This window comes from Paramormyrops kingsleyae, chromosome 15 (assembly GCF_048594095.1).
Source record: "Paramormyrops kingsleyae isolate MSU_618 chromosome 15, PKINGS_0.4, whole genome shotgun sequence".
NCBI lineage: Eukaryota > Metazoa > Chordata > Actinopteri > Osteoglossiformes > Mormyridae > Paramormyrops > Paramormyrops kingsleyae.
The window spans coordinates 16,578,377-16,602,666 of NC_132811.1; the positions used below are offsets into that span (position 1 = coordinate 16,578,377).

The following is a 24,290-nucleotide window of genomic DNA, read 5'->3' on the forward strand; positions in this document are numbered from 1 at the left end:
TCAAAATTACAGGGTTTTATCACATTTTGAGAACATTTCATCTATACAATGTAATATAAACATAATCATACATACACACGCACCTTCTCAGATGTCAAACAATATCATCGATCAGCTTCATATCCTTCCATGCTACAATGACAAATTCCTGACTCAGAGTACAGAGAACAGGACCTTTGAGTCACTCCATCACAATATCAATTTAGATGATGATTTCGTTCCTTGACGTTCAACAAGGCCAACTGAACTGAACACTGAAGTTGGACACTCATGACTTTTCAAGCTGTCCAGTCTGGGTTTTACTTGGGATTATCAAGCCTTATCTTTTAAAACATGATTTGTCACAAAATGTCACAAAAAACGGCCGTTGTGTACTGTGGCTTGCAGAGGTTAAAGGAAAAATTTGTCATTGCTGAATGTGACAGTTTAAGTTTATAATATGTAGCTTACAGTTCAAAGCCCACACGACTTGTGGTTATTATACACAAATAAATTATAAACCTATACTATACAAATTAGGTAATCTCACAAGGATGTCTTTTAAACCTTGAGTGAAGGAACTCTGCAAGAATTCCAATGCACTTGCTCAGACTGCTGCTCATGGGACGTTTCTCACCTTCAGAAGCAGCGTGACGTTGGTCCGATTCGATCCAGGATATTCTTGAATCACTCGCCAGAAATCAGGTCCCTCTTCCGGGGCTAAAATGACAAATGAGGAGTGACTGTGAAGACCGAGGGGGGTGGGGGGGGGGGTTGAGGGTGGAATAAGGATTGTTTGGACTCACAGAGCTATTAATGAATGCGTTTAATCGTTATTTGAAGTCAGGCATTTATAGGGCGAGGGGTCGGGGGTGGGGTTAATGCATAAGCCATCCGAGGCTAATGCCCAGGGCCCCCACACATCACACTGCCTCTGTGCCCATGCTGATGTCAGCCCAGGGCCCCCAGATACAGCACTGAGCAGCTCTTAGGCAGTCAAAGAAAACGATGCTAAAATGATGCTTCACCTTGGTGTACAATCATATTATGTCTGTAAAAGTGTCAGCTTAAGCATTTCCAAGCCGCTGCTAACGTCACCCCAGGTCTTGCAGCAACCTGCCAACATTCCCGTTAAACTCCATGACTACCAACCTTGTATGGCTAATCAATACCACATTGACTTTTTCCTTTACTAATTAATCTAAACTAATTTAATTAACTGATTAAGTGAGCCCGTGGTGAAATTTAACAAGTACATGGAATGGCTGAGGTGCCCCTGAGGAGAGGTTTGGGAACTGAAGCAGCGTTCATCTAGCCATCCAACTAGATGTCAGTAACTTTTTGGGGAACAGAACATTCTTCTTAGCTGTTGTGTTAATGTTAATTTGCATATGTTGTGATGTTAAATAGTGTGTTTTTTTCTGAGCAAATGTACACTGACTACCCAGTAAACAGCTTCAAACATTCCTTTGACGGCCTGAGGCTTTGGCACAGTGCCGTACATCAACCCGCGCTGAGGAGGGGAGAGACTGACAAGCTGTAGATTGGCACCAGATCAGAGACACCAGCACTGCAGGGGCGTTTAACCACTTTCTGGATGCTTCTGGATGTTTGTAGCGGCCGCAGTTGCAGGTCTGCCACTCCTGATACCTGTTTATCGTTTGTCAGGTACGACGGCCAACAGCAGCCACGTATGACTAAAGCAGCGGTCGGGATTTTCTTCTGTAAATATTGACTTGTTGCTCCTTCACTGAACACACCACACTACTGCACTATGTATTTTATTCATAAATGGGTCGGTGGCCGCATAGCCGCCGGATCGCGGCGTTTCCAGGCGACGCCTGTTTGTTTTGCAAGGTCCCTGAGAGTCTCTGGGACACGGAATAACTTCAACAGTCATGGATTTCCAGACTTTCGAGCTCATCATATTGTCATTCGTAGTCGTAATAAGGAGCTACTGCTAAATATAGATGTCAGACCTGTCTGCAAATTAGACGCCCTACTTATGAACCTCATAACCCACCCAACCCCCCGTTCCTGTCATCAGAAGGTTGTTAGTTCAAATACTAGGGTAGACAAAGTCAGTTCACTGTTGGGCCCTTGAGCGAGGCCCTTAATCCACAATTGCTCCAGAGACTGTACAGTATGACCTGCTTTCTCAAAAAATGTATGACGCTTTGCATAAAAGCATCTGCTGAGTAAATTAATGTCGATGTCCAGGAAACATCTTGGAATATGGATATAAAACCTGAATTTGTTTGGTCTTTCTGATGTAAAAAGTTTGCAGAGACACCAATTTCTGATGGCAATTGAAATTTAGCCATATATTTAACCTTTAAGGCCTGAATAAAATTCAGCTGTATATGGTTTCCAGTACTGGTGGAAGCCCATGTGGTACACAGACAAACCTCACCACTGGCACCCCCTGTATGGTATAAAGTGATATTAGCTTGCTAAGGCACCGCCCCCTCAGAATATGGCACCCTAGACGGCTGCCAAAGCCACTTAATGGGTTGGGCTAGGACTGCCAGTTACTTAAGTGTCACTGAAAGCATGTCATGGCCACTGTGGTCAGGGTTCAGGCGCGACCGGACCTCTGAGGCTCTGGACGGTGCTGTTGCAGGGGTCGCTCCAGTCACTCCAGTATCCGGCCCCCCCAGAGCGCCAGCAGCGCACCTGGACCGTGTAAACCAGGCACGGGTCCGAGACCGCGACCGCGGCTGACTCATTGAATACAGGTCCGGCAACCTGCAGATAAGACCCAAAACGGCTTCATATCAGATAAATGAAAAGCTATTAGTCACAGTGGCTCAGGGAGTGGCAGATAGTGTGGCATTCATCGAGATAGCTTAATCTGGCGGTTTGCACCCCATTTCGATTTACACTGCAAAGACGTTCAATATTACACTGAAGCGTATAATTCTAACAAATTTCATTTAAGTTACAGTGGGGGAAAGGGACCACCAGCCATCTTGGGAAAATGGGTCATGTGACCAGCAGCTGGCTTCCGATTACTTACACACTTACACTTTGTTGTTATAAGCTCCCCCCCCCCCCCCCCCCCCCACACCTAGCTGGGGACACGCACTAATGCAAGCCCCCGCTAACAGGCCCCAGAAGAACGCAGTACCTTCCAGTGCGTGCTGGTGCCCTCTGCTGCGTAGCGCACCTCGTACTGGAGGCCGTACACTGGCAGCTCGTGGCGCTTCCACTCGACACTCAGGAAGCCGGCAGGGACAGTGACGGCAGACAGCTCGAATGGGGGATGCGGCCTCACTGGGGGCGGGGAGGAGGCCTTCAGAAGGTCAGCCAATCAGAGCACGAATATGCTGGCATAAGTTTAGCCATGTGATTCCACTTCTGCACTTTAATGATATTTTATTTACTACATTGTAGTCTATTTGCATCTTTATCACCACTGTCCCCACAGTCTTGTCCTGTATCGCACTGTTGTACATGCTGCACTGTCTTGTCCTGTATCGCACTGTTGTACATGCTGCACTGTCTTGTCCTGTATCGCACTGTTGTACATGCTGCACTGTCTTGTCCTGTATCGCACTGTTGTATATGCTGCACTGTCTTGTCCTGTATCGCACTGTTGTACATGCTGCACTGTCTTGTCCTGTATCGCACTGTTGTATATGCTGCACTGTCTTCTCCTGTATCGCACTGTTGTATATGCTGCACTGTCTTCTCCTGTATCGCACTGTTGTATATGCTGCACTGTCTTCTCCTGTATTGCACTGCTGTCCGTCCTATGCCCTATGCACCTGTCCCCTACCCTGCAACTGTGGCATAAGAATTTCCTCTGAACACATGTGACAATAAAATTTGAAACTTGAAACATGACTCTCCCAGCATGACTCCCTCCTTGCTGTGATTATGTGGCTGCTGAATAAAGTAACTGTGGCTATTACCAGTTTTGTGTTTTATTTTTTCATAATGTTCCGCAGATCTCTGAGTGAAAACTATTGTTTGATAAACAATAACAAGATTTGCAGTCAGAAAAACACAAGCTGCAGTTTATATTTTGCAGAAATGGGTTGTACCTAGTGTGCCTTCATTGCTGAACACACTGAGCAACTTTCCTTTCATAAGGCCAAACAATAGAGTTTGTTAGCACAGCAATTAATGCAGTAATTGATGAGATGCCATTTCCATATATTTCTTGTGGCATTCAATTAGGTTATGGTGAGAAAAAAGCTAAGCTGTAATTATAAAGTTACAAACACTAAAATTAACATATGGAAATGTGAGGGGAAACTTTCTGTCACCAGGGAAAAAAACCCTTAAAAAATGTGTGTTTAATTTGACAAAGAAGACGGAGCCAAAGGTGCGGTCAGCACACTCACCCAAGTCCATGGGCGTCACTGAGATGGGACGCGACTTGATCACACCCTCCTCCTTCCTCACTTCTAGCCACATCCTGTAACAGGAAGCTAGCAGAAGTGGCTGGAGCGTACACCTGTTGGAGCCCCGCCCCTCGACGGGACACTCCTCTGTGGGAGCCACGCCCACATCCTGTCCCACCACGTCACAGGGGAAGTTGTGTTTTCTGCCAATGCAAAAATGACATAATAACCATTCTGCAAGACAGCATGGTGTTGAAGAGACAGCAGAAGCTCAGAGTCAAAGCCTGTCAGACAAAAACCCAAACAAAAAAAGCCTGTCTTGTCCTGTATTTCACTGCTGTCCATCCTGCACTGTCTTGTCCTGTATTGCACTGCTGTCCATCTTGCACTGTCTTGTCCTGTATTTCACTGCTGTCCATCCTGCACTGTCTTGTCCTGTATTGCACTGCTGTCCATCCTGCACTGTCTTGTCCTGTATTGCACTGCTGTCCATCCTGCACTGTCTTGTCCTGTATTGCACTGCTGTTCATCCTGCACTGTCTTGTCCTGTATTGCACTGCTGTCCATCCTGCACTGTCTTGTCCTGTATTGCACTGCTGTCCATCCTGCACTGTCTTGTCCTGTATTGCACTGCTGTCCATCCTGCACTGTCTTGTCCTGTATTGCACTGCTGTCCATCTTGCACTGTCTTGTCCTGTATTGCACTGCTGTCCATCTTGCACTGTCTTGTCCTGTATTTCACTGCTGTCCATCCTGCATTGTCTTGTCCTGTATTTCACTGCTGTCCATCCTGCACTGTCTTGTCCTGTATTGCACTGCTGTCCATCCTGCACTGTCTTGTCCTGTATTGCACTGCTGTCCATCCTGCACTGTCTTGTCCTGTATTTCACTGCGGTCTCTCCTCTTATCCCCCAATGCACCCGTCTCTACCTCTGCTGCCGCAGCATAAGAATTTCCTTGCGTTCCTCCAAACATACGCGACAATAAAACCTAAAAACTTGAAACTTGCCTATAAAGGAACGTGACCTCAGCCCACTGACTGGCGTTCCATCGACAAGTCATGGAGGTCAAGTCGCCGTTGGTCTCGCAGGAGATGGCGATGTTGAAGTCTGTCCCGAAAACACACATGAGACAGGTCAGAAGCCAGGGGAACACAAGTCAGAGGGGAGTGATGGAATGTCAGAGATGCACAGCTCACCCGTGACGTAAATCTGAGCGTAAGGGTAGCTGCAGCGGGATCTGGCGCCGCTCTGCTGGCAGCAGTGCAGCACGTCGTACCCCCGCTGCCGCGGGGGTCTCACGTTCAGCAGGGTGACGCTGCTCACACGCTCGCTCACCACGCTGTACTGGCTTTCCGGAATCTTCTCGTGGTAGTTCAGCCACCAGGCCACATCTTCGGCGCGGAGGCTCCGGTTATTGAACACGCAGCGGACCGTCACGTTGGAACCGGTGCTGGCGAATAATCTCTCCGGGAGGTAACTCACTTCTGCGGATAAAGAAGAACAAACAAATGAACAAACAAACAAACAAACACAATATTTTTGAAAAAGAAGGTGCTCCTTGTCCAGTGGGACTTCATGAAAGGACCCTCCCGCTTCCCCAAGTATGGCTCGCCTTGTAGATATATTATATCAACTCCTATCGCAGCTCCACAGATTTTCAATTAGTTGCCATGGCAACTGGCAATAACAAGGATTTCCAGAGAGCACTGAGATAGTATTCCGTCTGAGGGAAACAGAGGACATCAGAGAAACACCAAAACCGATGAGATTTATTGCCTGCCAGAAAAACAGCATTAAATTTCCAGGAATTTTACGTATTTAAACGTATTTTAAAATGTTCCGTGCCAAATATACGGTACCCAAAGGCTAAAATAGTAAATTAACCTGTGAATGGTGCCACACCTCCATCCCTCCATGCCTGTTTTAAGAAAAAGACCCAAAGACCCAGGGCTGCCTAGAGGATCTGCCCGGATGATTTATAACAGATGAAGCCTCACGTCGGGCATTTACAGAGACAGCTATAACAGGTGGCCAAATTAAAGAAGGTATTGCAGGAGATGACGGATGGGCAATGAATGTTTGGCTGCTCATTACAGTGTCACCCCCAGCGTAATGTTAAAGGCCCCCAGGAAATAAATAAGACGATATGTGATATGTCAGGCCCCTTCTCTCATTGCGCAATGGAATCCTGAAAGATCTATCACCCCATTTCACTTATTTAACAGACACTTTTATCCAAAGTGACATACGTTATTTTATTTTAAGGAAAACAGGGTCAGTGTGTGGAGCAGTGGGGCTAAGGGGCTTGTTCCGGAGCCTAGTGGTGAAAGCACTTGGCTGGCACACAGGATTTGAACTGGTGACCTTGTGATCACAGGTAGAGAACCCTAACCTGCCCCTCCCCCCCCCATCACCCTCCCTTTATGGTGCACCCACCCACCCCATCCTGATGAACATTCAGCTCTGACTCGACGCCCGCTCATCTACGCTGTGGGGGGAGGGGGGGGGGGGTGCACTTTGGACGTCACACGAAAGCCACGCCCTCATCAGCAATAGCTCACCGGGCAGCACAACATAAACCGCAAGCTCCACCATCCCGTCTCAAATGCCACAGCACAGGGCTCCATCAGAGGGGCATGAGAATGGAGTCTCCTTAAATACTGCCCTAGTCTGTCTCTTTGCGAAGCGTAACCCTAAAGTACGGTGGTAAACAATTAAGAAATCCTGTCCATTGTCTAACTGCTTCTCCTATTCAGGGTCTCATCGCAGGGCCTACAGGGTACTGGGTAACTTCAGTTAACCCCAGCATGCTTTCGGGCTATGGGGGGGGGGGAACTAGAGTACCTGTAGGAAACCCCACACTGATACAGGGAGAACATGCAAACCCCACACTGACACAGGGAGAACATGCAAACCCCACACTGACACAGGGAGAACATGCAAACCCCACACTGACACAGGGAGAACATGCAAACCCCACACTGACACAGGGAGAACATGCAAACCCCACACTGACACAGGGAGAACATGCAAACCCCACACACACGGAGCCATGAACCCTGGTCCCAGATGTGTGAGGCGACAGTGCTAAGTACCGTCCCCGTCCCCCCCCCATGCAATTAAGAAACCCCATTTAAAGAAAAAGATATATTGTGTGGGAATGTGTGCTTTGTGATGGACTGGCATTCTGTCCAGGACGCTCCCGGACATCTGCTGCCCAGGACAATTGCCAGTGGATAAATGGGATGGAGAAATGGGTGGATGGATGGATGGAGGGATCATTGGATGGACGGACAGACGGATGGGTGCACAGACGCACTGGGCAGTATCAGCAGTACAGGACACTGGGATGTTTTCCTGACGTGTTTAGTACCGAGCGCCGATATTAATAACCCTTCTCAGGTCACGATGGACACCCCTGTGGAGTTAAATGGAGAGGGCAGAGATCTAGAGGGCAAGACTCCAGAGTCATGTGGCTGTGGAAGCAGAATCACGCAGAGCAACATGAGGCTGGAAACCAGCACCAAATGCATCTACAGTAAGGCCCATACCCCCCCCGCCACAGCTTCACAGGGGAAAGCAGAGGGATTCAGTCATGCAGCAACACTGGTCCGGGATGTCTCCTGTCTGAATGTCCCCTGTCTGAATGTCTCCTGTCTGAATGTCTCCTGTCTGAATGTCCCCTGTCTGAATGTCCCCTGCCTAGGTGTCCCCTGCCTAGGTGTCCCCTGCCTGGGTGTCCCCTGCCTGAGTGTCCTCTGGCTGAATAAAAAAAAAAAAAAAAGAAATTCAAAGGTTCAACAGCAGATGCTCCAAGAACATGAATCAGCAAGCATCTGATTTAAGGTCCGGCTGTTTGCCCACTATGAATCACAGTACATCCTGAGAAGCAGCGAAGGTGGAGCTGCTCACCGCGTAGGTTAATGTAGAGCGGGTGGCTCCAGTCGCTCCAGATGCCCGCCTCCTCTGGGGAGCGACAGCGCACCTGGACGCTGTAGTTAAATCCGGCGCTGAGTCCGCTCAACTCCACCTCGGGTCTGCTGGCGCCCCTCACCTCCTGCACGCAGGGAGACACTGCACCAGTAGAGCTCTCTGCACACCCAGTTTGCGGACCCCGTTTTCGCGGGAATCTACGACGGCCTTTCCATTGACCTGGACTTTGCACATTTTAACAGATGGAAAAATTCAAATATGAAGACACTCAAATTTCAAAGAAACACTAAAATATCATAAAAAGTATCTTTGTTTGCTTGAGGTGGTTCTTATGGAGGGTCGAAAAAGAAGTCATTCGCAAAACTGCAATGGAAACAGATATGTAGGTCTTAGAGCCGTCGCCACTCGAACTCGAATTTAATCCGTTCAGAACTCTGGATAGATTCCTAAAAAGTTGTGATCGAATTTTCCCCATAAGAAATAATGGAAAACCAATTAATTGGTTCCCGGCCACAAAAAAATTACACCTAAATATGTTTTTTTTAGCATTCAAACACAAAATGAACCGGATAAAACAAGAAGAGCATATACTGTACTAAACACGTCTAAGCACATTTATCAAAACAGTAATTTGTAAAGTAAGAAAATAAATGTATCCAAACAATGTGTAAAGTTAAAAAAAAAACAAATGTGTCCTGCCCCGATCTTCCGCTCCTTCCGTGTGCCACACCCCCTCGTTAACCCTGTGTGGAATCCCCGTGTGATCAGCTGTTTCTGGTTGTTGTCATTAGTCCTCTGTATTTCGTCCACGTTTCAGTTTGTTTCCCCGGTCCGGTCATTGTATTGTCCGTCTGCGTTTTGTCTGCCTTACCTGTAATTAAACCCTGTATTCCCCGATACCCTGACGTCTGCGCCTTTGTCTCTGTTCCGTCCCCGCTCGGCACAACAATATTATTATAATTAAACGTATTAATGGTTCATTATTATAATATTAAAATAATGAATAAGAAATCTTTATTTTTAAATGTATTTTATTATATAATAATAATAATTACTGTTACTGTCTATCATTGTCTAAATGTATTTTTACTGTCTAAATATATGTGTTCAGCTTGTGTAAACATGCACGGTTCTATCACAGCGAATGTGAGGCTGAGACTGAAGCGTTACCCTTTGTTTCCGCTGAGAGACGTGCCGCGTGACTCATTTCCCCGCGCGTACAAGTTATCTTAGGTCGGCGTTCGCGGTTTGACTTCTGAGATTCAGATCGAGCTCTAGGTAATTTTTTTTTCGAACTGGTTGGTTCGACTTTTAAGAAATTTGAGTTTTAATGAGTTCGAGAACTGAGGTACCACTGTATTATTATCATAACATCTATTAATGGAAATACATCGTATTTGCAATTTAACTCTGCCGACTTATAATTTATGCAATGCAGCCTTGCGTAGACATTTGGGACCAGGATCACTGGACACAAGTCAATTTGGGCGTATCTCAACATTGTAGTTGTCCATCATAAATACATTACTGTATGTATACTGCATTACAAGTTCGATATGGACAGAAGGCTGGCAGCATTGCCCATTCTCCTGTACTGGTTACTCTAAGCGATACACCTGTTAATGTCCTAATACGTCCACTTTCAGGTGTCTCTGGATCAGTGTAGATTATTTACTATGGACCTCGGATGTAAACGCAATCAGATGTGACTATCAGCCATGACTTGATGTAAGAGTATAATTTAACAGAACCACGGTTTATGGGTCGTCTGTACAGGCAGTAAGAACTCCAGCTTGTCCGCCCCCCCGTCTCAGTAAAGCTGTGATCCGGCCTCTCAGAACCGCAGCGTGCACCGGCAGTGCAGCCTTACCAACACAGTGTGGCCGGACATCTCCTGGGCGAGGCGGACGTCACAGCTGAACTGGCCGCTCTTGGGCCGCTGTGTCGTCCAGCCCAAGCGGACTTCACCCTCGGCGGTCATGGTGTGATGCAGGTTCTCTGGGGGCACCAGCGTCACTGTAAACCGTACATCGGGGCTCCATCAGTTACCAGTCACAGGGGGAGGGGGCATCTACCCCAAAGCAGAATTACAGCAATCGCTAGGTATCAGTTCTAACAAATGACCGCTGCTATTTTTTAAAAACCTATACCATTGTGTTTAATGCTATTATGAAGGATATACGATTGCACTACTGCACTTTGGTCCACTATTCTGCAATATACTATACATCTATATTATGTATAATGCTATTTTTATGACGTATAGCATTGGTGAAGAAAGAGTTTTGTTGTATATTAAATTTTTTCTAGTCTATTCTTTTCTAATCTCTAACTACATATACAGTAATTCTGACGAGTTTATCTGCAGATGCTTTACAGAAACATTTCAAAACATATCTTTATGACTTTTCGTATTTATTGCAATGCTAATTACAGCTCATTGACTCTTTCCCCGAGCCGAAGGCTACAGCGACCCCATAAAAACAGAGAATCAAAGTCATTATTCAGCAGAATTAAGTTTCACCCTATGAAATTTACAAGGCTTTTCAGCAGCTTACGATGCTTCTGGCCAGAACCATGGGATTTAAGGAGAAGGAGCTCTGGGAGGAGGAGGTAATGTGTACAGTCCAGAGGCTCTGCGGAGGCCCCCCGGCTCGGACATGAAAGGCTAAGAAGGAGCGGAAGGCAAACACACGTCTGCCTGTTTCCGGAAGCCTCCGACATATCGCCATGGTTATAGAGCCGAAAGCAAACAGTAACGCGTGTCTGAGCTCCTAATGCCTCCAGTGGTACTGTACATGGTCCCCCCCCTCCCATCGGGTCAAAGAAGTCACTTCATATGCCCTTAAGATAAAAGTAATGGGTGAGTGAGGTGAGAGAGCACAGTATGGCTCAGCCAGGGTGAAGAGAGTCATGTGACATGGTGATGCGAGGGCGTTATGCTATGGGGGGGGTGGATTTAACAAAGCAGTGGAGAAGACTGTAAAACAGGGGTGGGGGGCCGGAGCCCAGTCTAGCTTAGTTCTTTCCCTGCTTCACCACAATTGATTCAGCTCAAGAGCTGTGCTGTAATTAGCACAAGGAGTTGAATCAGGTGTGTTAAATGAGGGTAAAACAAAAACTGTGCAGGGCTCCGGCCCCCCAGGACTGGAGTCCAACACCCCTGCTGTAAAACAAAGTCTGCGATTTTGGCGTAAGGACAGAAACAGGCACCATGTCTTGGTTGGATCTGCAAGCAGCAGATATATAAACCCATATAAAAATGATAACAGAAAAAAAGCATTAAAAAACAGGATAAAAGCACGTGTGCGGTGAATGAGCTTGTCACATGACTGCCCCCAGCACATGATCCAATCCCCGGCTGCAAACAACTTACGCAAAGCTCGCGGGACGAAGCGCATGGCCGGCGACCACGCAGAACCTGTGCAGCTGGAGACGCTGACCGTCAGGGTGACCTCACCATCGAGAGCGTGCAACGCCGACACGCACGTAACAGAGTCAGATCCCTCACTCCTGCTGGCTTCACACACCGCACCCAGCCCTGATCTGGGGGGGGGGGGGGGAGAGAAAATGGACACCAGACAGAAGGAGACTGTCAGGGACTGAAACGGTACCACCAAGAGCTATGTAAACTTCACAAGGAATGTTTGGCAAGCTGAGAAGTCATCATCTGATCCAAGATTAACTCCTGATGGTCATGGTTGCCAAAAGTTAACAGCAAATCAGTTTAGGACCATGCCAAAATTTACTGTTACCTTTTACCCACTCTCCTGGTTAATTATACCCCAATTAAAGCTTAAACTCATCAGTCATTGTAAATAATAAAAGTTATGGCGTGTGACGGACAAAGGCTTTGGATGGCAGGCTAAACGACATCGCAAGTTCGCTACGGATCCTAAGTACTTATATCACGCACAGAGCCCAGCGATACGTATTAGGAGACCCTACTTAAACTTAAAGTACTCACGGAGAATCCTGCGAGCTCACGGACAGAACCCCGGCTCCGCGCAGGTTCGAGGGCCACTCCAGGTTACAAATTAGATTTGCCGCTGTCTCGTCTATCCAGCACAGGATGTTCAAGCGGGTGGCTGCAAAGAGATTCAATTAACACGTTGGCCCCGGCGATGTTGACGGTGAAACCGAATTAACCGAGTTCAAGGTAATGGGGCTCGTTAGTGAGCTGGCGTGGCGATCCCCAATTTGAAGGTTTTAGAAGGCTGACGGCAGATCTGCAAAGGGCAAAAATAACAAATGGGGCTTTTACACTAATGTGTCTTTTTTGGCTAATGCTAGCCAAGCCAGCCCAGCTATAATTAACCTAATTAAACCAATGTGGGCAGGTAATTACAATCCATTGACATGTTTACTACCATCCTGCTACCTAATGAATGCACACCTACATCAAAGATGTAAAACAAAGTCGAAATCAGCCAGTGTTAATATGTAAAAGTCACTCTGGAGCTTTTGCTAAGTGGCTATTTATTTGTGTTAAATATTTTACTTTAATGCTATTTAGCTGCTTAGCATTTTTATTGAGGCGGCTCATTAAAGTTTAATTAACCTGTTAAAGCAGACAATAGCTGAATCCTTCAGAGTAAAATAAACGGGTGTTTAATGAATGAGTATTCAATGAGTATTAAACGAGTACCTCTGGCATCGTGGGTGTCATTAGTAAACAGTGGTAGACGACTGTAGCTGGTCACATGACACCTTGTGACATTTGTTGTGTTGTGTTGTGTTTTTATGCTGTAGTTCCCTCTCTGGCCAGAAACACAGTCCCCATCCGGCCCATCTTCTGTACGGGCCGTGGGGAGGTCACACCAGAGACCGGCCTCCCACGTGGAGCCCTGCATCTGATTGGACGAGGCAGAGATTCTGGCTCCAACACCTGTAGCCCGAAAACAACAGTCACTAATGGTTAATAATCATGTGACTGGTGAGGCTTGTCAAGGGGGGTCAGTATCAGGGTTTGCCAAGTCAGTGCCCCCTCAGAAGATGGCGCCCTAGGCAGCTGCCTATGTCACCTTAGGATGACTGGCCCTGAAAGCAGCAGTGGTTCTGTTCTGTTGGAGCATCATCCAGGAAGGCCCTTATTCCCATCTCCATGTGTTTCCTCAGCCCAGAGAGATTACAGATGAAAAGGAACATTTCATAGAACAAAAGGGTCATTATTCACACCCTTAAACTTTACCATGATTTTATATGGAACTCTCTTCCAAACAGGGATGCTGGCTTGTCCTGCTCTCTGAGTCCAAGGTCCTCTCTTGCACATCACTTTTACTTGCTAAATAATTAAATAAAATGTTATGCTACATAAAACACTCGTATCATTGACTCTAGACACCACACCTATAGAACGATAAGCTAATTAGAGAGATTCTCAGCACACTTTGGGTCCTGATACTTAGCCAGATACTGGAGACCAGTGACTGGGTATTATGAACTGGGATGAATTGGAAGTGGACTGTGGAACAGATCATTTGTAATGTTCAGAATGGGTCATCCAAGGACAGAAGGCGCACCCCCTTCTACAAAGCATCATGCGGTCCTGCACAGGCTCAGCTCTAGCTTTGAATTGTTGGGTGGGCCACAGGAGCGTCGTGGGGGGGTGGCGGAGGATGCAGGCAATATAATGTGTCAAAACGGGGGGGAGTGTTCCATTGTTCCCAAGGCAGGATGGGTGGGGCAAGCTTATGATTGTGGAGCTGGGCTAGACCCTCCTTCTGAGTGTGCTGGGGGGGCTGTTTTCCCAAGCCTGCTCAAATGCAAGTCTTGGTGGGAGGGGTCGTACTGGGGAGATGCGTCTGGAGTGAGCAGACCTCCATAAGGGGCTTCAGAGCTGATCAGGGCTGCATTCCTCCTGCCTTAAGGTTTCAGGGGAATCTAACCCCTCGTGCCTGTGATGTCCTGGGCTAGAGCTGCTCAAAAACTGTGAAGTTTTTGAAAAGTTTGGCACTGCGCATAACTGATAATGCCAAGAAATTCCATGCATCCTGTCCGTTTTCCATAACCGTGCAGGACCACGGTGAGCCTGGCGCTAATCCCAGGAATCCGAGGAATGGCGAGGCGCGAGGCAGGGGATGAGGTGTTAGTCTGTCGCGGGGCACACGCCTAAACCACACGACTTCAGAAGGACATATGAGAAGCTGGAAGAGAGTCTCACACACACACACACACACACACACACAGCTGGAATCATATCTTTATGAGGACCTTATTCATTTCTACGGGAAAAATGCTAATGCTATTTGTTGTTGCTATGAAAACCTTAACCACTACCCAGCCTTAACCTTAACCATGAGTGTCCAAACAAAATACAAGACACTTATATCTTTTTGGTTGCAGTCACATATACATTATTATCCCCATAATATCAAAATAACAGAATTTTGGGGGAAATCTGGTCATCTGGTCCCCACAATGTACTAGACACAAAACCCACTCACACATATGCATTTTTAGTTTTTTGATTGCAGTTACAGATTTTTAGAAAATTGAGTTTTGCTTTATGGGGACCAGGAAACTGGTCCCCATAATGTAAAAACATGGGTATTCATCACATCATGGGGATATTTGGTCCCCATCAGGTAAGGTATACCTGGACCACACTAACAAACAGACACACACATGGGAGCCAGAATCAAATCCATAATCCTTGGAGCATGAAGCATGCATGCATCTATCCATCCATCCATCCATCCACTTATTTTAACATATAGCGCCTTTCACAACTTGGTTACCCCAAGACACTTGACTTTACTACATCATTTATACAGAATGTTGCATGAAACAGGGTAGAAGGGAAGAGTCCTGCAATATATCATGATTTATGTTATATACAATATGATGATGACAAAATAATGAGCTCCAACCCACATTGCCAACAAGAAAACAAAAGTGTGACGGAGAAGCCACTGAAGACTGCAGGACACACCGATGGCCACAAGTGCACAAAGAGGACAGACGAACTCAAGCATGGTTACAACCATCCGAAAGGAGCGCTTACCGTGTGAGGCGAGGATGAGGAGGGGGAGGAAGATCACCATGCCAGAAAAAGCCCTAGAGACAGAAATCACCCTGTTATCCATCCAAATACATACCGTGGCCAGAGTGCAGAAGATGACATTTTCAGGATATCTGGCAATATATCGAGTTTTCCTGCTGCAGAGAGAAGCATTTGCAGATACAGATTTATACAATTTCACACATAATATGAATATTTTAAATATATGTTATACATATATGTATGTGTGTGTGTATATATATGTGTGTATCTCATCCATCTTCAAGCCAGTAATTCCTGTAATATTCCTATAAGTAGCAGTGCATGGTGCACACACACACAAGCACATCATGGACTAGTACAGGAAGAAACCACATTATTCTGAGGAAATCCAGGCAACACGGAAAAAACATGCATACTCCACATATACAGACTAGGGTACAATTTAAACATGAGTACACAGAAATAAACAGGAATATTTACTTTTTTTAAGTTTAATTGTCAATAGTGCAACACCGGGATAGAGTTTAATTGTTATACTTACATAATCTCATTTGCGAGCTGAATTCATCTCTAACTGCAGTTAAAATGCCTAAAAGAGAATTGTGTTACTAAAAACGACATTCAGAGGGCACTTAAGACAGGTTTGCAGAAACAGGTCAAGCACGTGAGAAAGTAGCCCACACCTCCCGTATGCGACACCAGCTATAGTACCGACCGAGACTGGAAACGTCTCACAAAAACTAAAAATAAAAACACCCTAACTCCCTGATTTATTAAACGCGGCGGTCCATACATAGATTGTAAATAAATGCAAATAAATATATATTAAATTGATGTTGTTTCCCAGAGGCTGAGTGCCACAGTCTATAGGTTTTCAATAAAAGGAAGATCCGTTTTCCTCCCCGCTGGTTTTATTATTGTTCCAGGTAGATTGTGGTAAATAACTCGGGCACGGTTTTTGTTTTTTTTTTTGTTTGTTTTTTAAAAAAGAAATCTAAACAATGTTCTTCGCTTGCTGGCCCTGCAGAGTTATGCATATCCCTGGCAATTCTCGAATGATATAACCAAAAATATGATAAAACTGGGCGTTTTCAGTTGAAGAAAAATCAATGGTGCGTTAAACCCATTATCCTCCATTTAAATTTATAGCTAATAAACTTCCCGCTTCATTGTGCTCCGATGAAGAATCACCTGTGCTTCTACCTCGGCACTCACGTTGCTATTCTCAGAAATATTTGGTGATTTGGCGCAGTGGAAAACAATTTGCGCACCATCTGAAAACTGAGCATACAGAATATTTAACCTTAACGCTGAATTCAACATAATTAACACCTGTTGTTGTCACATCTAGCACCTTAACGCTTCAATATGTTATCCAGTTACAATTCAGAAGATTCAGTTGCAAAAATGTACGGCATATACTGTAGGCTACTGCCTTATTTTAGATCTAGACTTAACATGCAGATGTCTCAGAGCTTGAGTTTACTGACAGAAAAGCGTAGCCTACAAACAAAACGAACAAGATACAATAAAAACACAGAGAAACTCATATTTCACTGAGATCTAAGTAATATACCTCTAATGAATGGTGAATATAGTGCAATTTACCAGTTGGGTGTATTAATTAATATTCAATCAATCCAATGTTCTTTTACAGCCCTTTCGGTGATCGCTGAAAGAATATACATCTCCGCATGCATCATAAGACTACAGAGCCCTGCAAAATCTCGATCTGGAGCCAAAAGCACGGCGAATACAACTCAAATGCATGTTGTATATTCATTTGACTAAGTGATACATATAAAGATAAGGAATTAGTGCCAGGCAAGTGGCTGTTCAAAGCCGTGCGGCATTTTCCAGGAAACACGCTTCATATCCATGGAGCATCACTTGTCAAAACAGGTCACTTCGTACTCCGCAGTGACAAAAACAAAGCGTCTCACAGCTGCCTAAAAAATGAATTAACATCAAGAGAGTGGACGTGAATCAAACACGCGGTGGTGAACCGACGGTAATTCATGTGCTGGGCTGCTTACCGAAGTACTCAGAAACTTGGAAGCGAACCATGTAGTTCAAGCAAGCATCAGGCGTAAAATCTGACATACTTTAGTCATTTATCAAATCAACGCTTCTCCCATCTCAGCCTACATAAAATAATAACTTAGGCGCACTGATGCTGACAGATGCGCGTCTGATCGTAGGTCCGCATTTTTCCGATCCAGAAGAGCGAAGCTGTTACAGACTTAAAGCGAAACTTCACCCAAGTTCAAGCTCACAGATATTCTGACATAGCGACACTGTACGAATGCTTTGCATTTCACGTGTTTTCTCAAAGCAATTAAATATGCTCACACATATCAGTACATCGCAGGAACAATAGAAAAAAAATGCCAAGCATGAAGAGAATATTATACTGCACAGTCCCCATAATCCTCTGATTATATAGTCATGGAAAAGGTGAGGTACGGGCAGATATGTTAAGAGACATTAATTACAGTTGTTGCCAGTAAGAAAGCAGATGCTACATTTTGCAATGTGCTTAAGCGATGAGCCAGTTTGCTCCAACTGTAGTGAGTGGAAACAGTGGTGCGGTTAAACGGCGACTCTTACAAACTATTAAGAAGGAACCGACTGACTCATAAACTGCAGACCGCAAGAATCCGGGGAATCTCGTATACCGCAGGGATACAGGGGGTCTGCAAAATGGTCCCATCGTCTCACATCCACTTCAGTTTCGATTATAGACTCGCAAACGTGGACATCTTTTTAAGGAAAGAACGGACCCCTATCAAAGGTACAACAGGCGTTCCGGGTGAGCTGCTGCCAGTCGCACTGTCAGCAAAACTCATACGGCACCGAAAGCCCTGGTCATTCAGAAGTTAAGTAACTAATTAACACACGGGAAACGTACATTAAAATGTGATAAATACCTGTAGGCAGAGAGGTCTGCTTCTCAGCTGCAGTCTCTCCCTGGTCGTGGCTGCAGAGTGCTGGAGAAACCTGGTGGGTCTGGTGAAATCCGGACAATCAAGAAGCGGGTCTGGAGAAACCTATGTCTTCAAGGAGCGGGTCTGGGGTGAGCTGTAGGAAGCAGGGCGTTTAAGGTGTCGGTCCCGGGAAAGCAGATTGGTTGGGGAGTCGGCCAACAGAACGAAGGGTTAAGGTGCCGGTCCGGGGAAAGCTGAAGGGTGGGAGAGGGTCTGGGGGAAGCAGCGCGCGACAGGGAGAACGTGAAGCCCTATCGTCAGCAACACAAGCCCGACAAGACATGGTGACGTGGTGATGAACAAGGACAGCTTCACTATTAACATCATCGCCAACCTCCCTTTAACAGCGCCCGTAAAGACAATGTAATAACCGAGTTGGCTTTATATTCATCCCCTGAAGCGTGCCACTAAATGCATACGCAAAATATACAAAACAGACTGAGCTTTAGTTTTTTTTTTTTAGTACTTTTCTAAATGTAATTAGGAAATACGTTCGATCATCATGACTCATAGTTTTTCATGCTGTTACTTGGTTTTCGTGTATTTAAAACTGATGCAGAGGTACGTAAATGGTGAGTGAATGTGCCATCTGTCCTAACGGGCACCGATCGGTGAGATGTGTCCAGTTGCATCATTGCAATGATGTCATTTAATGATTCCTCGGCTCTGGGTGAAACAAATATGAACCGCTTTGAACATATCCTGCTCCCGCTAATACGGACTGTGTGTTGTAAAACTCAACCCTAATTGCTCCAGGGACTGACTGACCCAGCTCTGTCAATTATAAGCCGCTTTGGATAAAGGCGTCTGCTAAGTAAGCAAACGTAAAACGTAAAAGCGTGTACTGTAAGCAGCCAGCAGGTTAATAAATTGCTATAATGCGGAGTGTCGCTATATGTAATTCCAGCAGTTCAGAAATAATATTTTACTTAAGAAGGATCTGTACTTCAGTACAGGATTGCTGACAGTAACTGGGGGATTCGCTGAGGAATCCCGTCAACAAGCCGGGGTGGGAAAAGGCGTCTCGTCTGAGCGCAGAAACAGCCAGACGACGCGGCTAAAGCCGTAGAGTAGGGATGGCCAATCTTATCCGCAAAGGGACGGTGTGTATGTTTTTGGGATAACCTGTAGGTTAGCTGTCCAAACCCAGGTATGAGGACTCTTCAGCCAATCAGTCCTCTAATTAGTAATCTAATTAGGGAGTTGCAGCGAAAACCCGCATACACAGCGGCTCTTTGAGGATAAGAATAGCCACCCCTGCCGTAGAAAGTCACACCTCTGAACAGGTACCAGCAAGGACTGACTAGCCCACAAAATCCTCATACTCACTATCTTGAATTTCGCCTGTTGACGGCAAAGTCTGGCTGTCTGTCATTGCCCTGACAGCACTGCTGTAGGCATATATTCCCTTAAGCAAATAATATTTATTTCCCGGCAAAATACAGCGTTTTTTTTTTTTACCAATAGCAGCAACTGGAAGATGGTGGGCAGAACTATGTTATTATGTCTATGCCAGCGGTTTGATTAAAAGACCGTGAAAAGCTTAGCCACTGTAGAACCACAAAGGGGAGTGTCACATTTAAGGAACCAAGGGGCGCATGTGACACCAGCTTCAGATTACCAAACTAATCAAAATAAGCGTGACATCACATTTCCACCAATGATATGCTGGGCAAGGAAGGGTGATGTCATCAACAAACAGATCTAGTCATGGCCTCTGGAGATGGTACTGGGATGAAATATTAACACAGCGCTCAAAAACCACACTAAAACCACATCAGCACCATATTGATACCGGCGAAAGGCATCATCAACACAACAAATGAAAAATATCCTGTCAGTGCTGACGGGAATGAAATCTAGGGTTCATATCTCTCGGAAGCAAGCAAATGAAAGGGCACCTGTTCCTAGTGCGGCGAGGGAAGCTATTGTAGACAGTTACCGTTTATCAAATCTCACAAGTGGGATGCTTTGGCCGACAGCGATTACTCCTCAAGCAGGAGCATCTCTTCCCTCAGAGAAATACGCATGTGATTCGACTGGAGCAGATAAATCAGGGGAATTATCCTCCTCGAGTCCATGCCGTCTACTCAGGGCCAGCCCTGGGTCTTCTGATGCCCCTCCCATCCTCCACCCCCCAGAGTAACAGAAAACAAATTTTCAGGTAATTTAGGCTTAAAACTAAGTAAATAATTAATGTGACAGAATTCAACCAGAAGTATTTCGTCTGATTTTTTTCCACTGGATCTTTTGCACCCCCTGATTATATGGCACCCCCATGTGGTGGGGTTGGGAAGATCACCATGACCTTGTACTGGACAAGGGTTTGGGAGATGGATGAATGGATGTGTGGATGGATTTCAAAGACATTGTGTTGATCCATGAGAAGAGCTTTGCAGTAAAATTACAGTAAGTGGGAAGAAGTTAAGAGAAGTTTACACTCCTTCAAAGAGTACATACTGTATGGTGGGGGAGGCAAACACAGGTGATAAATGCACACCCCCTTCAAGTTGAGATCCCCCGCTTTGGTGCACGGTAAGCCCGCCAGCTGCCTGTCCTGCCTTCCCCCGCTTTGGTACACGGTAAGCCCGCCGACTGCCTGTCCTGCCTGGTACTCAGGCTGCAGCCTTTCCCGTCACACGGTGCCCGTTTGGTTTCCTCCTGTGTGTTTTTCTCTCATGACCAGACCGTTTCCTCTCATTCTCGGTCCTTGCTGCTGCTGCTTCTGTTAAATCCGTCATCGCTCCCGTCCCGTGTCACTCGGTTCTGTCTGTCCCACCCGGCGCGAGTCTCACAAAGGCATTTAGAAAAGAACAACTCACCAGAATCTGCACTGCGATTCAGGTCTTAGAGCCTTAAAAGCATGAAATAATCTGCCGAAATAATAATAAAAAACTAATGAAAATCTTCGGCATAATGTCAAAATTTAATTTCCATAATTTTCCTAAGACTTATTTTCATTGCTTTAACAAAAAAGCGAACCTAAACTCAATATCACATGAAGAGCAGTTAAATGCCAATTACGTACCACGGCGTATTTTCGGCCCTTTTTGTAAAATCCCAGATGGAATGCAAACTGCAGATGGAGAACATAACCTCCACCCCCCGCTGTAAAACCACTTTTTTGTAACATAACCCTAAACGTCCAGAGAAATGAACGTCGAATAAGCTAATTTACTTTGGTCTCTTTGTCTCTTATTGGCTACAAAATCATGTGAAATAGAAGCTAATGCATTGTATTGCTATTTGGGTAGCCTTAACTAGTTAGCGAGACTTCAAAACCTAAGTTGAGCCAAGGTCTGTCCTCCACCCTGGGTTCTGTACTTTATTATTCCAAGGAAGGCGTCCAATTGATCTTAAGGGCATAAACAGATCCATATGAGCAGAGAATACTCGTTCTCATTACATTGTGTGTGAAGGCCACGATCTGAAAGCTTTATAATGCACTTTGCCTGAGTTCACCCTTACCTAGAACCTGTAAAGCTACTCTTCTTCTAAGAATAAAAGGTTTATTTTTCTATGTACAGCCACTCATTCCGTGCTGAATGCAAAACCAAGATCTGGGCCCATCTAGGACTTCAGGTTGCTCTCTCCAGTTATCAGCGTAACACCAGCATGGATGGGCTAAAGTCCTCCATTTACAAACTGCACCAAGACGCCCTCCAATGTGCCCAAGCCCCAAGTCCCCCAGCGTTGCCATAACAACAGGCCATAACAACATGCCAGCTATCTGTTAGAACCATGGAGAAGTAGGGATTTGGGAACTCTCAGCTCGTCATCCAGATGCCACGGTGATCTGACGACACCAGCCTTGGTCTTTTGACAGGGACGGCGCTGATTTGATAGGGACGACTCTTCAAATATTCTCCCTCTCTCTGTAATAAGGAAACTCGGACAAGAGTTTTTTTCTTCTAGGACGGCCCTAGAATTTATGACTCAATGGGCATTTTTCCTTCGTCGTAACAGAAACAGAATGGAAACAAAACAAAATCAGCCAGATTTCTGACAAGGGAGATTTTATTTTTTTATATTACTGGCATACCAGTGGAGTCTTATTAATCTAATCAATAACAAAGGAAAATGCAAAAAACCCAATACAAAGGTTCTGCTTGTTATTGTTTGTTGTTATCTGAGATATTTACTGAAGCAATTACTGTTAAAGTATTGTTTTTCATACCATTTCAGCTACAGTTACAGAGCAATATAACAACAAATTTTATTAGACGGACTGTCTCATAGCATCATAAAGGTAGAGGTCTTTGTTAGCTGTATGTCAAATCTACGGGGCTTTTTATTTATGTGCCTCATTAAGGCCGTTGTCAGGTTCGCTGGCATTTTTATTTAAATCAATATTGGGGGGTAAAACACAAACCCAGGGCTTGGTTGCTCCGCCAGTGACAGAACACATAGCAGCTAACACCACTAACGGGCATCCAGAAGCTAATTAACACTGGTTTAGTGTTAGTGCCGGTGTTGCTCTTTATTAATGTTCTTATGTTAGTGTCTGGTTTCCATTGTGTAGTGGTTATCACACTCACCTCACATATGAAAAATCCACGGTTTGAAATAGAGTGCGAACTCACTTGTGTTTATGGGGTGGTATGTGGCTTAGCAGGTTAGAATGCTGTGCCGGTTGGGGGGGCAGGGTATTAGATCAAATCCCAGGATCAGAGTGATGGCAGTAGTGGGCTCTTGTGCAAGGCCCTTAAACCCCACTCGCCCTGGGGACTGTCCGCATTCTCAAAAATCGTGCATTTCTTTCGGTAAAAACATCTGCTACACTAATGTAAGTCGCATCATCTCTATGGAACTTTCGAGCCGCAGCTCTGTGACGTCCACTGTCGTCAGTGAGCTGCTACTTTTCACGTGGCTTCCCTCCCCAGGGGTTGATGATGCATGAAATTGCTTTTGTTGGAAAGCCTGCCCCCCTCACACTAAGCATTGTGCTCCGAGCCTCCGATACATGCCTGACCTTTAGTAACCTTCCATAAGTCACAAGGGGTCGGAGTTTGGAACCTGTGTATCACAAGGTGGGAGCCATGGGAGGAGCCATTTCTGTTAGAGAAGGTGTCGGAGCTTCTGGCTAATTCTCTGCTAAAATCCTGGCTTTCATCATCCACTCCTCTCCCTCTGGAAGCTCCGTGATTAAATCACCTGTTGCAACATGGGCTGCATCGACCCAGAATTTTATAAATCTAAACAGCAAACTTTTATTACCTACTGAGGTTCTCAGAATCAACAACTTCAAAGGGTAAGTGAAGCCATTTAGAAACAAAAACATTTTGGGAAAGTGCAGTCCTGGTTTTACAAATCAATCTAGAAGTCTGAGAACAGTCTGCATTACCCATCTACTAAACAAATTTAAAAAGGAGTAAAAACCAGATGGACAGCATCTTTTTTGGACCTTTCGAAGATCAAAAGCTAGCAAAGTTACCAAAGTTAGCTGGTTCAGCTAAGTGAGGTCAGGAGTCACGTGTTGTGGTCGAACACGTGCTGAGCGATTTGTGCCAAATCCCAGCCGATCAAAGAGCGGAATGGAACAAACAATAATATACAGTTTGTCATTAAAATTTCATCCCTGGTGAATAATTGTTTGCAGTCCAGTTTTACTTACTGCCAGATGCATGATTTATGAAAGAACTCAGACTCAAATTTTCGCCACTTTATATACAATAGTGTTATACACAAATTAAGCAGTAAACTAAAATATATAAACAACTTTCTAATTTTATTTTAAACATTCAGCCAAGGTGCACAAAGCTGCATTGCTGATACTATCAAACTGGAATGATTAAACCGTATATCCCAGGATGTACAGTGAGATCACCAAATGCAGACCTTCTTGTAATTCCTTGCATAAATAAAAAAGAAGGGCTGGGTGGCTTTGGAACAGCCTGCCAGTGTATATGAGGGATGTCCCCCAGGTCTCAGCATTTAAATCCACCATGAAGACCCTTTACTTCAGCCTAGCCTACCATAAATAAGGTCTGTATGTGCTGTGACTGTTCATTACCTATCAGCATCTGTGTCA

The 24,290-nt window shown here is 45.3% G+C and overlaps 1 protein-coding gene across 3 annotated transcripts in view; it reads right to left on the minus strand.

Annotated features, from left to right (window-relative positions):
• Positions 1–24,290, minus strand: part of lepr (leptin receptor) — a 36,452-nt gene that overhangs the window by 9,104 nt on the left and 3,058 nt on the right. The window contains exons 2-15 of one of the 3 annotated variants that reach the window (XM_072699716.1): positions 18,203–18,281; positions 15,814–15,861; positions 15,273–15,325; positions 12,915–13,154; positions 12,234–12,354; positions 11,643–11,812; positions 10,137–10,282; positions 8,246–8,390; positions 5,530–5,817; positions 5,341–5,440; positions 4,332–4,534; positions 3,110–3,255; positions 2,574–2,727; positions 617–699 (exon numbers count right to left, since the gene is read on the minus strand). In XM_072699716.1, the coding sequence (XP_072555817.1) occupies positions 617–699; positions 2,574–2,727; positions 3,110–3,255; positions 4,332–4,534; positions 5,341–5,440; positions 5,530–5,817; positions 8,246–8,390; positions 10,137–10,282; positions 11,643–11,812; positions 12,234–12,354; positions 12,915–13,154; positions 15,273–15,325; positions 15,814–15,815 (1,851 nt within the window). In that variant the 5' untranslated portion in view covers positions 15,816–15,861; positions 18,203–18,281. Of the gene's footprint in view, positions 1–616; positions 700–2,573; positions 2,728–3,109; positions 3,256–4,331; positions 4,535–5,340; positions 5,441–5,529; positions 5,818–8,245; positions 8,391–10,136; positions 10,283–11,642; positions 11,813–12,233; positions 12,355–12,914; positions 13,155–15,272; positions 15,326–15,813; positions 15,862–18,202; positions 22,238–24,290 lie in introns of those variants that run through there. The other 2 variants (XM_072699714.1, XM_072699715.1) reach the window with 2 other exon arrangements.